The sequence below is a fragment of the Notothenia rossii genome, assembly GCF_949606895.1.
Source record: "Notothenia rossii genome assembly, chromosome: 9".
In the NCBI taxonomy this organism is placed as follows: Eukaryota; Metazoa; Chordata; class Actinopteri; order Perciformes; family Nototheniidae; genus Notothenia; species Notothenia rossii.
The window spans coordinates 34,355,875-34,373,878 of record NC_136907.1 but is presented as its reverse complement, the minus strand read 5'-3'; the positions used below and the strand labels follow the sequence as shown (position 1 = coordinate 34,373,878).

Below are 18,004 nucleotides of genomic sequence, written 5' to 3'. Positions count from 1 at the left end.
TAAATCACCGCGACCAGTCTGTCATTGGTGGCAGACCTTTTCAGTAAGTTGTTCAAACAAAGAATATGTTAGACATGTCTTTACTTCTACCACTCAATACAATAAAACACATTTATAATCATCACCTTCTCTTCATTTTCACTGCATTGAATTACAGGTCACTCTTTATGTTAGCTAGCGGTTAGCTGACGTTTGCTAGCTAGCTAGTAACATCAACCAGTGTGTGTGTTTGACTAGATAGCTACCTGGTAGATCGAAGCCCATTCGAGTTTGAGTTTATTAGGATCCCCATTAGCTGTTGCATGACAACAACTAGTCTTCCTGGGGTCCACACAAAACATAAAACATTACATTCGACAAGACATTTACAGAACAGAAAATAAAAAACTGATTTCCGAAGTCCATTTTCCTTCAAGCATTGACTTTCATATTTTCCATCATATACCACTTATTTTCTGATTTCATTTAATTGGAAAGAAGATAATGATAATAAAATAAGAATAAAGTACTTATATCTATCTGCATTTACAGATGCCAGCCTTCAATTCTCTTAAGGTACAACTACCTGAAATGAAAATAAAAGAAGAATGATAGAAGATAATATGATAGAAGCCCATCTCCTACTGTAACTAACCTGCACACTGTGTGTGTGTGTGTGTGTGTGTGTGTGTGTGTGTGTGTGTGTGTGTGTGTGTGGGTGTGGGTGTGGGTGTGGGGGTGTGTGTGTGTGTGTGTGTGTGTGTGTGTGTGTGTGTGTGTGTGTGTGTGTGTGTGTGTGTGTGTGTGTGTGTGTGTGTGTGTGTAGCCACTACAGTGCAGACTCAGGGAGGAGGCAGAGAAGGAGAGAAAGAGACACAAGAGTTACAGGTAATGGAAATATCAGTCAGCTTAAAGTGTAGGATAACATAACAAATTAAGACACAAATACTTGGATAATATATTCCCCCCTCTCTCCCTTTCTTTACAGAGTAGCATAAAGATTGTGTATTCAAACCAGTTCAGTGTACTCATAAGTGTATTGCTCTCCTTAATGTAGAATGATGAAGTGACTGTGCAGACTCAGGGAGGAGGCAGAGGAAGTGAGAAAGAGACCCAAGAGTTACAGGTAATGGGATATCAGACAGCTTAAAGTGTAGGATAACATCCCTAGTCAAAAGATGCTAAAGGAATCTCTATACGTTTTTGGAACCCTATAGGAATCCTTTAGGATCCCATAGGATTTTGAGACAGTTCTGTGCTCTATATTGCAGGAAATTGCACGTACAGGTGTTCATTAAATTAAAAAAATTCTGCCACCCCTTGCCTGCCAGTTACTAATCTTGCACCCCCACTTTCAACTATAACTAGGCGGCACAGCAGCGCACCAGCAGCTCGCAGCTTGAACAGACTGACAGGAAAATGTCCTCTACAGCTCATGAATCAGGAGCTCAGAAACGAAAGAAAAAACGTCAGCAAGAGGAAAATAATAAAAGAGGTCGACAGCTAGTCACCAAGTATTTTCACAAGAAAGGTATGTATTCACAGAACTTGTTTTGAAGCCCATAACAGCTTGGCCAACATTTTGTGGCTGACGTTAGCTACCTGTTGCTATCAAAAATTAGATGAGTGTAGATGAGCCCAGTGAATTTGTATCCAGCAACTATGCCCTTTTGCTATGGCTAGCTAACCTAACCTGTATAATGTTACATGCTAATCACATCTGCTCTAATGCACAGATGCGGCTTCAGGATCACTACCCCTTCCCTCAGGCCAGCTCCCAATTGAAGGAGAGGAGAGATTTCCAGATTACTTGAAATACACCAAAGCAGATAAGGGTAGGGGAAAAGTGAAAAGGGACTGGTTGATTCACAGTGAAAGTGCAAATGCACTGTTCTGCATACCATGTGTTCTTTTCTCCAAGGAGCAAAAAATACCCTCTCTTAGTGCTTTGAGTAGTGACCAGGGATACAAGATGTGTGACGTCGAGTGGCGTCGCATGTGTGATAAATTCCCAAGCCATGAAACAAGTAGGAATCACAGGGACTGTTATTTGCGATAGAAACACCTACAGTGTTCGGTTATGACTGCATGTGGCGTTGATCATCAGTTGCAGAGAGAGCTACAGTCTGAAATTGAGAAAAACAAAGCTATCTTGCAAAGACTCCTTGATGTCACTCTGCACTTGGCAACGAGGAATTTCGCTTTCCGAGGTAAAACGCATGCTTTGGGCGATGTCCACAATGGCAATTTTGTAGGTACGCTAGAACTTTTGTCACGATATGATCCACTCTTGAAAGACCACTTAGACAAAATCAGGACATCCAAAAACGGAAGCCAGTTAACTCATTATCTGAGCCCAGACATCCAGAACGAGTTTATCGAATTGTGTGGGGGAAAGGTTTTAAAAACCATTCTGACGGAAAGGGAGGATGCCATATACTATGGAATCATTTGTGATGCAACGCCTGACATTTCCCACACCGAGCAAAATGTTGTGCTCATAAGATATGTACATTATAATGAAGACACAGGCGAATGGGAGATCACTGAAAGATTTATTGAATTCAAAGATTTCAATGGAAAAACAGGATGTGAAATAGCAGGCATGATGGAGAGTGTGCTTCTGGATCTAGGGATAGACATTAGTGATTGCAGGGGGCAAGGGTATGATAATGGGGCGAATATGTCAGGGAAAATCAAGGGAGTCCAAGCCCAAATACTGAAAAATAATAATCTTGCTACTTTCTCACCTTGTGCCTCCCACACGTTGAATCTGGTAGGCGTGCATGCTGCAGAATCGAGCCCTGAAGTGTCCAACTTTTTTGGTTACATTAACCGCCTCTACACATTTGTAAGTGCCAGTCCATCTCGTTGGTCTATATACAAAAAGAAAACAGGTTGCTCTGTACATAGGCTATCTGACACTCGCTGGAGTGCGAGAATTGATGCTGTGAAACCTGCAGCAAAGCACCTACCTGGTGTCATTGAAGCCCTTGCTACCATACTGAGCTCATGCAGTCTCACAGGTGAGGCCAGATCTGAAGCTGTTGGTCTGAGGAACTACCTCATGTCATTTGATGCCATTGTCCGTCTCACCATTTGGGTGAAAGTATTGCAATCTATTGATGACAGAAATGTGATACTCCAGTCAGGGAAAATCTCAATAGAGGTGGAGGCAGGTAATGTTGCTGCACTAAGAGATGAGATGCAGACTCTCAGAAATGGATGGGATGCTATTCTGTCTGAGGCATCAATGGTAGCTAAGGAAATGGAGGTTCCACCTCATTTCAAAAAAGAACTTTGCCGTGAGAGGAGGAGGAAGAGGTTTCATGATGAAACTGCTGAGGGAACAGGTCAGGAGGATAGGCCAGAAACAACATTCCGTAACACTGTGTTTTTCTCTGCCATGGACCAGATCATAAGTGACTTGGACACTCGGTTCCAAACAACAGCAAATATTGTTGAAGAATTTGCTGCCATACTTAAAATTGGGAAGTTGAGTGACAGTGTCATGGCTTCTGTGTGTCAGCCACTGAGGGAGAAATACTCACAGGATCTCACAGATCAGTTTGAGAGTGAGATAAGGCATCTCAATAAAATATTTTCTGCCACTTTCCCCCCTGATTGTAGCTCTCTTGATCTACTGAATGCAATATACAAGATGGAACTCCAGAGCATTTTTGCAGACGTTTGCATTGCCCTCAGAATTTTCTTGACGCTCCCAGTTACCGTAGCTGGTGGTGAAAGATCATTTAGTAAGTTGAAACTTATCAAGAGCTATTTAAGATCTACCATGTCGCAAGGGAGGTTGAACAGCCTTGCAATGTTATCGATTGAAAGCAAGCTGGCTCTGTCACTTGATTTCAAAGAGCTCGTAAAAGATCTTGCCACCAAGAAGGTCCGGCGATTGGCGTTCGGGATTTAGGGATACAAATCCAGTCTTTGACAGGATTGTGGGATGTTTCCCTATAGTAAGCTGACAGGCTACAGCCCACATTGTGAACAATTACTATCTGATGCATAGTCTTCTAGCACTACATTTTTCATTGTTTGCTGTAAGTGTGTTCATGTCCTGAGAGTTTATTGTTTTATAATTGTGTTCAAATCTTCAGTTAATTTATACTTTTGTCCTTGTGTTGTTCAAATCTTAATTTAATAAGTCAAAGAATGTTGAGATTTTGTGTTTGTTCATTCCTGTATTGGGTGTAATTTTCAATTAAATAGACAGAAGATAAAGTTGATAGTCAGTGCATGTTGATTTCTTGCAGTCCATTACAGTTCATTAACTTCAATAGGGTTTTCGAGGTTGGGTTTCATCGTTTCGTTTAGGGGCTGGACGCAAGGTCATGACCCCACCAGTATCCAAGAATCCTGAATTGTCCCCACCAATAGCTCAACACTTGTCACTCGCGCCTCCTCGAATTACTTGTGCGTGTAACAGGTAGGGCTTTAGCACTCTGCTGAGAAAGGCAGCAACCCGGCCGCTACAGCAAAAAAGCTAGTGCTCTGCCCGCGACAGTTCAAAATCTGCTTCGTAAAAGGTATATCCAAGCAGGGAACGATTGTATACTCCAGAGCACATCAACATGTAAGTGTCTGTCAACCTAATAGTGTGCTTGAGTAGACTATTTGTGTTGGAGATGGGATTACAGAGAGACAGGACAAGTAACAGCTTTTGTATGTTGAGTATCAGAAAACATTGTCACAAGAATAGGGGAAAATATGCCTAGCTAGTGCGACTCAAGGTTCTTTGGTAGACTATTGCATTGGTCCATTCATTGAAGATGAACGCAATGCGACATCCTTTACTAGGCTCACCCACCAACAGTTCAGGTGCTGAACTGCTGATCCGAATGTATAGGTAAAAAACATATTATGCGTTTTCATCAATAAATAAATGGCCACATTTTTTTTAGCGTGCGCGCTAACGCGCACTCGCATGGATTGGGGGCCCACAAATAGATTCTTTCATGGGGCCCACAATTTCCAGCTAGGCCCGGTGTATCCCATTGAGATCATTGATCTCTTTTTCAAGGGAGACCTGCTCAAGTAGGATCCAAATGAAACATAAAAACATAAAAAGAACAACAAAAAGGACATCATACAGCATCATTACAGGGTTTACAATTTTCATAACTATCCACATGTGGAGGTACCAACAGCTTCAGATTGAGTAGCATCCAACCGAGCTTTAAAAACATTTAGTGGCACCGGATTGCTCAGTTTCCATTTCAATTGCAGACTATTCCAAGACAGTGGAGCTGCTCATCTAAATGCTATGTTCCCTAAGACAGTCCTAGCAGTTGGCACACAGCATGCGATCTCAGGCAGTAGCCACTTACAATTTGCCATGAGATCAGGGAGCAGATGTAGGATGGAAGTTTCCCTAACATGGCTCCTGTAAGATTTTGATTCTTCAAATACCCTGCCAAGTTTCCAATTAAGGATCCTCAGACGGTTCTGTGTAAACAGACATTCTGGGGCGTCATGTCAGTAGTATTTCTCGCTGAAGGACATCAAAGAGGACACTTTTGACAGTTTTTGTATAACCTCTTTTGTTGAAACAGGAACAAACATCAGCTCTGTGAGCTTTTTCACTCAAACAATGTAGAGGGCTGACTGTGTAAAATAATAGATGGCTGGAGCAGGGCGCCATCAGAAAGCCCTTAAGACCTTGATAATAAATCGCTGTCCATTAAATCAGCTGCAAATGTCCTTGCATTCCTTTTGCTCTAAGTCTAAATGTTTCACCAAACCTGGAACCTTTTTCTAATTAAGTTATTAAAGTATTACAACTTTTATTTAATTAATTTAATTGATTATTTTATTCTTGAGTTTTTATGATTATTCAGTCAGTTTCAGCTAATCTTAGTCTTTCAGTGGGCTATACCGTGCTGGGGAGCACTGGTTCAATCCCGCCTGGACCCCCACGGCAGTCAACATATCGCTGGTCATTGGGAAAGACACTTCACCCTAAATTGCTCCTGTGGCTACTGTCCACAGTATTGATGCACTACATTTTTCTTTTCACTTTTATTGTCATTACACAGTACAGTTACTATGTAACAAAATGGTTTCTCTACATTTGACCCTAGTGTTCGGAGCAGTGGGCTGCCATTATGAACGGCGCACGGGGAGCAGTGTAGGGAACGGTGCCTTGCTCAGGGACACCTCGGTAGCACTTGGTCTTGCCGGGACTTGAACTGGTGACCTTCCAGTTGCCAAGCCAAGTCCCTATGGACGTAGCCACCACCGCCTATCATACATGTATGATATATGTAGTATGTAATGTAAAGCACTTTGTGCACTTGTAAAAGTGCTAAAATAAATGTATTGAATTATTATTATGATATAGTTTATCTTGATATTGGTTTTTAAAGAAGACTATGAGAGGGCAAAGAAAGAGTTCAAAATCTTGTGAAACGAAAAAGCAGTGGAATCTTTCAGGCTAAAGGAGGGAGCGTTGATTGAAGTCGGATTACATACTGTTTGCTCCCAAAAAAGAGCAATCAAATGACAGAATAAGACATATTCTTCTGTAGAAATCTCTTACTTCATATTTATTTATCCTGTGTGGTGCTGATCACAGCCAAAGCATACAAACACACACATAACTTCATCCTGGGTGTAGAGGCCAGGGTATTTCATCCATGATTTCCCCATGGAATCAGAAAGCATAATTCTGTTGTTATAAAGCTTTTAGCTCATCTCATCATGTCTCTGTCTACTTTAATTTGATACTATTTCAACCCATTTGTGATTCATTATTCTACGTAATGCATGCCTCACAGCTCCCATTAGCTCCAAGCTGCTTCTAAAGTGCATGAAAAATACCCTGGAGAAGCTTCACAGAAATGTATGCATTTCTTCATTTCCCCCACACAATATGTTGCTGCTGCTGTTTCTCATAAAATGTAACCATGAAAGGTGGTTGAAAAGGAAAGCTGAAGATCAGCCTGAAGATCATGTGAAACAAAACATCATTTCATGGAAAATAACCTCCTGTCATCCTGCTGTGTTCTTACCAGCGCGTTTGACAATTTACCAACATGCACATTGCAAACAAATCAGTAGAACATTATGCAAACATGGGGAGGGAAAACGGATTCCTGACAAGTGGAACAGGAACAGGTGTGATCTGTGTTTGCTGAGATAAAGCCGTTTCTGAGGCATCATTTCCAGAAGAGGCAGCAGAGGGCGCAAAGCTCAAATCTTTCAAAATGTCTGTTGTCTCCTTCCTGCAAGTGAGATTATATGGAAAGACGTTGTTTCCAGTTGTAGTGAAATGAGGCATAATGCATGTGACAGAGATTAGAGAAGAAAAAGTAACTAACATTGTAAAAACACGATGTTATAAAATATGACCACAAACAGAATGGCCTGAACTCAATGCACAGCTCATTTTTAGAGGTTAAACCTTTTCGCTTGATTTGAATATCCTTTTGTCATAAGACTTGCAATGTTCCAATGACAAAGTCACTGAAAATACCCTGCAGAGCTTCAGACCTGCAAGATATAAATATATAAAAACCAGTGGCGAACCGTGTCTATCACAACTGGACCCTCTGTAGAGACACACACACACACACACACACACACACACACACACACACACACACACACACACACACACACACACACACACACACACACACACACACACACACACACACACACACACACACACACACACACACACACACACACACACACACACACACACACACCCTCCGCTGCCGCGCCCCCCTCGCCGTTATAATGTCCGTCTTTTCACTGAATTGTCGTCTTGAAAAGGGTACTCACAACAATTCCGCAAATAAATCATCTTCACCTGTTGCACTTGCCATTTCAATGTTAAAAACAATAAAATGGCATATGAATTACTTCGTGGCATTTATCTAGATTCTCTGTCTCGAGCAGGGCCGGCTCTAGACAATTTGCAGCCCTAGGTGAAATTTTAGCTGGTGCCCCAGCCAGAGAATCGTACAATAGAAAATATAAAGATCAATAGAGTATCCAAATAATACATAATAGAATACGGGGTGGACGTCACATCCTCTAGGGGGGTCCGGGGGTATGCCCCCCCCCCCCGGGAAGAAATGTTTGAACATTTTAAAGTAAAATGCTTCAATCTGGTGCACTTTGAGCAGAATTACTACTAGATCTAGGGGGTACAACTCTAAACACCCATATGAAAAAGATAGGTTTACATTTTATTAATCAAATCAGTATGTGAACATAACCAATCACCTACCATAGCCAATAACAAATAAATGTAACTTATTTTATTTTTGTTGTTCTTTCATATCTTATTTAACCTATTGACATTTATTTATTCGTGCATATTTTTTTATCTCTCCAGTTTAAAACTATATGTCTGGTTTACTGTCCTATAGTATACATTGAAATGATTTCTAACTGGTTTATCCCAATAATTATAAAGGAGTGCCTTGGAAATATGTGTTTACATAAATTGTGACCAAACCGTTTGAGACCCACTGAGATAACTTAGACTAAAGTGAACTATCTAAACACTCAAGAGTCCTTTACCTCACTGAGCTGTAGTTATCAGCCTCTCAGTCTGACTGGAGAGGACTCTCCCTCCACATTATTGTAGAAACATCTTCTTCTTATATCCGTTAGAGCAGCTAGCACCATATTCTAATAACAACAGTGCCGGTACCGGTGCGCCCTTCTCTCTCTCTCGCTCGCTCCCACGCTCACTCGCACTTTGGCTGTGAGCTGCGGGCGCCAAATAAGCCAACATCCCCCATTTTCATCACTTACAGCACCCATCGTACAGGGCAAATGTGTAACCGGGGTGAAAAGGGTGTTACATTTACTTAATTATGAATGTTGTTACATCAAGGCCAAAAATTAGGATGAGCATCAACGGTCAAAAATGTTTTTCTACCAGCGCAGCGCCTCCCCAGATCTGGCGTCCTAGGCGAACATCTATAACGCCAGTGCTACGATCCGGCCCTGGTCTCGAGTCAGTGAACTACCGGGCCTTGTAGAATACCCTGGAACCGAGGGAAACTCTGAAAGAATACGCCCATTGGCTACAAATCAATATATGATTGGTTGATCAAACTGTCAGTCCAAATGTACGCTCTCATTCACAGTGGCGTTTTTATATGTACAAAAGTGGTGGGGCACAAAAAACGTAGATGTCTATATATAAGCTTCTGCAGTGACGTGCAGTGAGGTTCATGGCTGGTGAGGCACTGACTCTTCAGGTTTACAAATATTATATTTTGACCTTGTCACGATCTGTCTGTTTTGTTTTGTTTTGTCTTGTATTTTTCTGCCTTTGGTTTCTTGTTTTATTTTTGATAAGTGTTCACCCCCTGTCTTGCCTGTTGCTTTCTGTCTGTGTTCCCTCCTGTCTGATTACCCGATTGTGTTCACCTTGTGCCCCTGTGTTTTCTCCTCCCTCCTCACCTGTCTCTTGTTTCTTTGATTAGTCTTGTGTGTATTTAAGTTCTGTTTTTTCTGTCTGTCATTGTTGGTTCCTTTTGTTTCTTGACTGTGTCACGGGGAAGAGTTCTGTTTGTTCATACATTTTTGCCTTGAAATAAAGGTATTTGTGTGAAATCTGCTTTTGGGTCCTGCCTGCTTCGCTCATCCCTGACAGACCTAAATCAAAATATAATATTATTTTCAAAAGCTTTTTTTGTCTGATGCTTCGATTAATTTTAAACGGAGAGCTCAACAAAAGGATACCCAAAAAATGTAATGTTATCATTTATATATTGAATTTTTCTCTCTTAGTAAGATCCCATTTTCAATAAAATTATGGTCTTACCTTGACTTGAAGATTAAGTCCATTTGCCTATGATTCTGGACAAAAATCTCTATTACTTTTTTGTAAAAGTCCTCCTTATCTTCTTGTAGTTTCAAAAGTTGAATCATAAACCTAATCGATAGATTTATGATTCGAAAATGATAACAGTAGGGTAGACATGTGGATATTATCCGGCTGAACAAAACGTGCATTTATCTAACAGGTACGCTTCCCACAGATCTTATTTGGAGCCATTTTCTAAAATCCTATGGAGAAATCTCATTGCTTTTTAGTGGAGGGAACTCATGCGCAGATTACTTTCGGGTTTTAGGACGCGTCACTGCACCTCTCTCGTTTCCTTTTCACACACCACACTTTTCGTGGCAAGCGTACTTACCATACTTGCCAACCTTGAGACCTCAGAAATCAGGAGCATTTCAAAACCACCGCGGGGGGTGCTAGTGGATCGCCGGAGCTGTATTAGATTAACATTAACATGCTTATTGTAGTTGTAAGTGCACTGCCTGGCGGCCTGGAGCATATGTGTGGGCAGGAAAGGAGTGAGCAGAGGGTAGAGTTGTCGATTGTTGTTCAGTTTTCTGTGACTATCTTCCTCACCCTCAGACTTGCAGTTATACACGCTACTAAAGCAACGCGCTACCATGGAAAACAAACAATGGTGTAGCTGTATTAAAGTCCGAGTAGAAACAGTCCTGAGTAAAACTGATTTAGTCAGAAATCGGGAGAAATGCGGGAGAAATATGACCCCGGGAGGAAACCGGGAGAGGGCAATGAAATCGGGAGTCTCCTGCGAAAATCAGGAGGGTTGGCAAGTATGGTACTTACAGCCAATCAGCTCTGAATTATGTGAGATGACGTATGGTGGGGATGGCAGCCCCATATGGTAATTAATTTTTTGCCACACACATTAAATAGGACAATACTCTGAGCATGCGCAGTGAAGTTTTTACAGTCACCGTTCACTTAGACAGTGAGAGGGAGGGGCATGATCGGGTTTTGTCCCTCATGGCTGTAAACAGCTCAATAGGCACACACTTTGTAGACACTAATTAGAAGAACAGAGACTAAACCAGCAATGTACAGACGAGTCAGATGATTAAACATAATCTGTGTATCTACCGTCCAATTGTTTTTCTTTATTAGCTTTACGTAAACGGAAGATCGCCTGAGATCTTTTTGCTTTTTACCTTACTAATGGTCTAATGGCCTTTGGAGCGAGGGGCGGGGCGAAACTCATGGAAGTGATTTCAAAACAAAAGCACTCGTTTGCTAAAATCACACTTTGAATCACTACCCAGAAAACGAATGTTATTAAGGGCTGTAAATATAATAAGCCTGTGTCCAAAATTGACAACATTGTTAGGAGATTTAAACTATACAGCGATTCTGCACTGCGGTCACTCAGCCGCCTCTCGAGTTTGTTTTTTCAAATCAGCTGCTCTTCATTATTCCTGCTATATTTGACGAGTGCTACCTATCGATATCCTTTACCACAAGTTCTTAAGGAAACTGACACTCTTGGACTCGGTACTAGTTTGACTTCTACCAAAAATAAAATGAAGTACTCTTACTGTGTACTTTGTGAGTAATACTTTGTGAAGTCCCCTCCATAATGCATGCTTTCTGCTATCTTTGATGAATGATACAAATATAATTTTACCATTAGTTCTTAATGACATTGATACTGTTTGACTTTGTATTAGTTAGCCTACTACTAACAATACATTGAAGTACTTTGACTGTGTAATCTTTGAGAAATCCTCTGTCAAAGTCCCCTGCTGAGAACAAAATCAAGCCACTTCTGCTAAGTTTGATGAGGGAATTATTTTTTGTTGCTATTCAGTACTAGTGAAACTACCCCCACAAGTACTATGAAGTGCTCACTGTACTTTTCCAGTAATCCTCTGTCAATGTCCCCTCCTAAGAACAAGAATGTAAGGATTTGCAGTACTCCCTCCTTCTGCTTCCCTTTTTGTTTGTTCTATTTCGTATATGGCTTCGCCCTCTAAGGCTATCGCTATTGGGTAATCCCCCTGCGCCCCCGCGCAGCACTGAAACACTTGTAGTCCACGCCCACCCGCAAGGTGGGCCCCACCCTCAGGCCTCCTTCCGGTATAAATAGGAAGGTGGCCCGGCAATCTCCTCCCTCTTTTTTTCAGCAAACCAGCACAGTTACTGAAGCACAGCAATTGAGAATCATCATGAGCAACAACTGCGTCCGTGGTTGTCCCTCATGTGGCTCTGGGTTCATAATGAGTTATGACCTGCAGAGATAAAAGCAGTATGCGAATCCTGCCGGGGGTCAGAGCACGCGTACGCGGCTCTAAACCGGCAGGTAGCATGCACTGCGCTCGTCTCCCCTCGGGCGACAGGAAGCGGAGAGCGGACACTCTTGCTGCTGTGGCCGAGGAGGACGATTGGCCCGTCCAGGCTTACGAGCCCGCGGACGGGGCCTCGTGTCCCTGGGGGCAGAGTGCCGGGCAGGAGTCCGAAGCAACTCCTGCCCCGCCTCCCTCCACGGTTCACCGTTCGGTTCTCCCCTCCCTCCTCTCCCCCGGACGGGGGAGACAGAGTCGGAGCAGGGTGCCAGCTTGGCGGCCGAACATGCTTTCCCCCTCTCCGTCACCACAGCGCGGCGGCGTCTGTTACGGAGACGGCCAGAAAAGTGCTACTGGACGCTCCAATCAGCCCGGACGGGCTGTTCGGACCCCAGTTCAACGCCATGGTGGAGTCCATGAAGACGGCCGCGGAACAGGTGGACGGCATTCACCAGCATGTACAGCTGGCTCCAGTCGGCTGAGCTGCCACAGCGGAACCAACGCCCGCAGCAGCCGCGGCATCCACGCCGGCCACAGGAGGCCGCAAGCGGAGAGACGCTCACAGCAACCGCCCCGGCGGCTGCAGGGGCTCCGTCCCACGTCTCCGCTCCCCCGCCACCCCAGAGACAGGGTCTCCCGGCGGCGAGTCAAATGGGAGTGAGGCTCCCCCGCTCCTGGTCGGCTCTGCGAGAGCCTCTGAGGAAGCGGAGCCGGTAGTTAAGCCGGCTGCCACTAATCTGTTGATTAAGTAGACAGCAGGGCTCCCTGCAGAAGCCTGCTCGCGGCATTCCTCTGTCCGAGATACGCCTCCTACACACGGTCATAACCCATGAGCGCCGGTATAACGCCTCATGTGGACAGCACTGCACACACCTCCACTCATCCCCTGAGCTTGTACACGCCTCATGATGACAGCCGGAGTGAAACGCAGCGTGTGGAGGTTTCCTCGCAGCCCTTTCGCCTCAGGGGCAGCGGCGGAGAGGGCAATGCCCCGCCTCCCTCCACAGTTCACCGTTCGGTTCTCCCCTCCCTCCTCTCCCCCGGACGGGGGAGACAGAGTCGGAGCAGGGTGCCAGCTTGGCGGCCGAACATGCTTTCCCCCTCTCCGTCACCACAGCGCGGCGGCGTTTGTTACGGAAACGGCCAGAAAAGTGCTACTGGACGCTCCAATCAGCCCGGACGGGCTGTTCGGACCCCAGTTCCACGCCATGGTGGAGTCCATGAAGACGGCCGCGGAACAGGTGGACGGCATTCGCCAGCATGTACAGCTGGCTCCAGTCGGCTGAGCTGCCACAGCGGCACCAACGCCCGCAGCAGCCGCGGCATCCACGCCGGCCACAGGAGGCCGCAAGCGGAGAGACGCCCACAGCAACCGCCCCGGCGGCTGCAGGGGCTCCGTCCCACGTCTCCGCTCCCCCGCCACCCCAGAGACAGGGTCTCCCGGCGGCGAGTCAAATGGGAGTGAGGCTCCCCCGCTCCTGGTCGGCTCCGCGAGAGCCTCCGAGGAAGCGGAGCCGGTAATTAAGCCGGCTGCCACTAATCTGTTGATTAAGTAGACAGCAGGGCTCCCTGCAGAAGCCTGCTCGCGGCATTCCTCTGTCCGAGATACGCCTCCTACACACGGTCATAACCCATGAGCGCCGGTATAACGCCTCATGTGGACAGCACTGCACACACCTCCACTCATCCCCTGAGCGTGTACACGCCTCATGATGACAGCCGGAGTGAAACGCAGCGTGTGGAGGTTTCCTCGCAGCCCTTTCGCCTCACGGGCAGCGGCGGCGAGGGCAATGGCGTGGCTCGTCACCATGACGACCATTACAGCATATCACAGAGAAGCCAGAACGGGGGAATGAGCAGTATTCCAGGCTGAGTGCCCCCAGCGGAAGCGCCCGCAGCGCCACGGCGCCAGGGCTCGCTGCAGAATCCTGCTGGTTTTAACCTATCGGTTAATTAACTGCAGAGCTCGCTAATTAAGCCGTCTGCCACTAATCTGTTGATTACCAGCAGGGCTCGCTGCAGAAGCCTGCCGGTTTTAACCTCGGTTAATAACCTGCAGAGCTCGCGGCATTCCTCTGTCCGAGATACGCCTCCTACACACGGTCATAATAAACCCATGAGCGCTGTTATAACGTTTCGTGTGGACAGCACTGCACACACCTCCATTAATCCCCTGAGCGTGTACACGCCTCATGATGAGAGCCGGAGTGAAACGCAGCGTGTGGAGACTCCCTGGCGTGGCTCGTTGCCATGACGACCACAGAACATCTCGAGCATGTGCGCCCGCTCTTAGAGTGTTTCTCAGAGTGGCAGCGCGTGTGTCTGATGGACAGATGGATGAGCAGGCTGATCAGCAGAGGATACATCCTGCAGTTCGCCTCTCCCCCCCCCCCCCCCCCACAGTTCAATGGGATACAGGAAACACTCATGTTATCCCAGAAGCTATGTCTTGCGCTCCAATCCGAGCTGCTGGAACTCCTGTTGAAAGAGGATATTTCCAGGGTTCCTCAAAGGGAGGAAAATCAGGGGTTTTCACTCCCGTTATTTTTCTAATCCCGAAAAAGACTGGGGGAATGAGACATCCTCGATCTGTCAGTATTCCACATGCTGACGATCAAACAGGTGCTGGAATGTTTTCACCAGGACGACTGGTTCACTTCCACCTGAAGGATGCATACTTCCACGTACCCATCATCCCGAAACACAGGAAATTCCTGCGTTTTCCATTCAGGGAATATCAGACCAGACAATCGTCTGCCGTTCGGATATTTCCTGCCTCCTCGCATTTGTGTAGAGAAGGCTGGAGCCACTACACAGAGGAGGGATGAGAGTGTGTTTCCTCTGGACGACCTGCTATTTGCTAGCTCGCCCCAGGGAGGAAGTCGCTTTTTATAGACGGTACATCTCGTATCGCATCTGTCAAAGCCTGGGTTTCATAATAAATTGTAAGAAGAGCTGTCGTCTTCCCTCTCAGACAATCGTCTATTTGGGAGTGGAGTTAAACTCAGCCAGCATGAGAGCGCGACTCTCGCGGCAGCGAAGGGAAGAACTGACAGCTCTCCTCCGGCGTGTCACAACCCACACAGCCCTCTCTGTGACGCAGCTGCTCGGCGTTGGCGTCAGCTGGTCACGTGATGATCCCCCTGAGTCTCTTCCAACAGGGGGACACTCCAGAGGTGGTTCATTCGCTGCAGAAGCCTGCTGTTTTAACCTATTGGTTTATAAACTGCAGAACTCGCGGCATTCCTCTGTCCCAGATATACCTCCTACACACAGTCATAATAACCACGAGCACCGTTATAACGCCTCGTGTGGACAGCATGCACACACCTCTCATCCCCTGGGAGTGTACGCGCCTCATGAGGAGAGACGGAGTGAAAGGCAGCGTGTGGAAACTCCCTCGCAGCCCTTTTGCCTCACGGGCAGCGGCGGCGAGGACGTGGCTCGTCACCATGAAAGACCATTACGGCACTTCACAGAGAAGCCTCTCCCCCCAGCAGTTCCATGGGATACAAGAAACACTCCTGTCATCCCAGGAACAGTGTCTTGCGCGGTTTTTACCCCCGCTATTTTTCTAAATCTCCTCTGTCCTGTGCGCGCGCTGTCTTGCTAGTGGCGCGCACGGCTGCCTTGCGCCATTTTCAGCGCCTGTTTGTGCACTATAGAGAGCTCTCGATCGGGCAACCTCTGTCTGCCCAGCGGCTGTCACACAGGTTATGTGAGGCTGTGTCACAGGCATGTCTCCTCTGGGGTGGAGCTCCCGGAGAACGTCAATGCGCACTCCACCAGAGGAATGTCCTCCTCCACGGCTTTGCACGGAGGAATGTGGAGTGGAAGATATTTTCACGGCTGCATATTGGTCTTCCCCCTGTTCGTTTATTCAATTTTATTTGAGGGATGTCTCCCATTCCTCTCTGACACACCCTGTACTGGGTGTCCTGTCGGAGTGAGTGACGTCAGGGAGCCAGCTGTGCGCCTCTCTCCTGCCTCTCGCGGAGAGCGGCCCTTTCCCCCTCTTATAGGAGGGATGTTCCTTTTTCCTCTGACACACTGTACGGAGTGCCTGGTCAGAGTGAGTGACGTCAGGGATCCAGCTGGGCGCTCTCCTACCTGTCTGACACGCAGAGAGCTGCTGTTCCCCCACTACGATCGCAGGACGAGGTGGGACTTTCGTCTCTACTTTCTCACAGCGGCCGGTATGTATTGTTCCCAGCCTTCACCCCGTCGGGAAGATAGGCATGTTTTGCTATGTTCCAGGTCCGGTGATGAGCCATTACACATGGCACATCAGGCAGGGGGGTGTTATTGAGCAGGTATGTCTGTGCTTCTAGTGCCGGGCGGACCCAGTGGGGCGCAGACTACATCATGCTTCGCCCTTAACCCAATAGCGATAGCCTTAGAGGGCGAAGCCATATACGAAATAGAACTGAGGTTACCTACTGTAACCCCAGCTTCTATGAGTAAATGGCGCAGCCCTCTAAGTGCGGGGCCCCACTGGCTCTACGAATAGCTTAAGAAAAGTTATGTTGTATGGGAGCAGATTGCCGGGCCACCTTCCTATTTATACCGGAAGGAGGCCCGAGGGTGGGGCCCACCTTGCGGGTGGGCGTGGACTACAAGTGTTTCAGTGCTGCGCGGGGGCGCAGGGGGATTACCCAATAGCGATAGCCTCAGAGGGCTGCGCCATTTACTCATAGAAGCTGGGGTTACAGTAGGTAACCTCAGTTGTCTGTTGTTGTCTGTCTGTTTGTGTTTGTCTCCCGGGCTGGGCGTGGCTGACCTACTTCTGGTTCCCGCCAATTCATCTCCGCAGCTGCTTCTCTTTCATCCTGATCATCTACTCATCCACACCTGCTTATAAACCCGGTCTCCTCATCCAGTCTTCACCAGTTCGTCGTCAAGATTACACTGGTAAACGTATTGCTTTCTAGCTTAGCCTGACACAACTCTGGAATCAGTTTTTTGTTTTACCTGTTTGTCTCTCTATTCAGAACCCATCATCACCTCCTCCGCTAGCCACGTCCAGCCACTTCCTCGTCGGATTCATCCGCTCTCCACGCAACCAGCTCCAGCCTGCTCACTCCCCTCAGCTCTGAAACCCCTGCTCGCCACACTCTTGTCCGGTAGGATAAACTCTAACTCCTGCTCCAACCTACTCGCTCTCGGGAGCGTGAAGACACAGGCTCAATCCACCTTTAATCTGCCTGGCGATAATCCCCAGCTCACTCCGGAGCCTCGGCTGAGGATCTCCATTCCCTCGCTTTTTGATCCCCTTTCCTGGACTATAATAACAACAGTTAGTATTAGTGCTGTGTACCTGGACTCACATTCAGGTTCAGGTCCGGACTCAAGTCCAGAGGTTCAGGTTCAGGTCCGGACTTATAAGTCCGGACTTGTGTCAAGTTGTGTGAGTAACTAAAGTGAACTTATTTTTAGCTAATTATCAATTGAAAATAAACTCATAATCAACTCAAATTCAAACTCGTCAGGTTTATTGTGCCCCCTTCCAACTTGTGTCTACACCATGTCTTTTCTAGAACTCTACATGTGTTACTAACTACACAACACAACTACATACATAGTGATGTACATACAAGACTCAATATGCAAGAGTACAAGTCTATGTGTTCTTGTTCAAGAACAACAGCATATTGACATTGTCTGGGTGAAGTGTTGCTCTTTCGGCAGACACTATATCACCATACATACAAAGGAGTTAGCTTAGCTACACTACCATATATGGCAACCAGCATCCCACGCTGTCAGTGTCCACTATGTCTAAGCCAGCTTCCCTTGACGTCACACAGATCTCGCGAGCAGTTGCGATATTTTGCGAGACTTCGTGAGTTCAGTAATGGCCGCCATATCAGAAGCCAAAACAATGTTTTTCGTCTTTTCT

General features: G+C 46.4%; 1 protein-coding gene across 1 annotated transcript; it reads left to right on the top strand.

Moving 5' to 3' along the window:
• The first annotated feature begins 31 nt into the window (after positions 1-31).
• On the top strand, positions 32-17,580 carry LOC307020117 (uncharacterized protein). Its single transcript, XM_079651270.1, has 6 exons — positions 32-43; positions 806-867; positions 1,037-1,105; positions 1,348-1,510; positions 1,716-1,814; positions 17,097-17,580. Exons 4-6 carry the CDS (start codon positions 1,399-1,401, stop codon positions 17,522-17,524), a joined length of 639 nt encoding a protein of 212 aa, XP_079507396.1. The 5' UTR covers positions 32-43; positions 806-867; positions 1,037-1,105; positions 1,348-1,398; the 3' UTR covers positions 17,525-17,580.
• Positions 17,581-18,004: the final 424 nt, after the last annotated feature.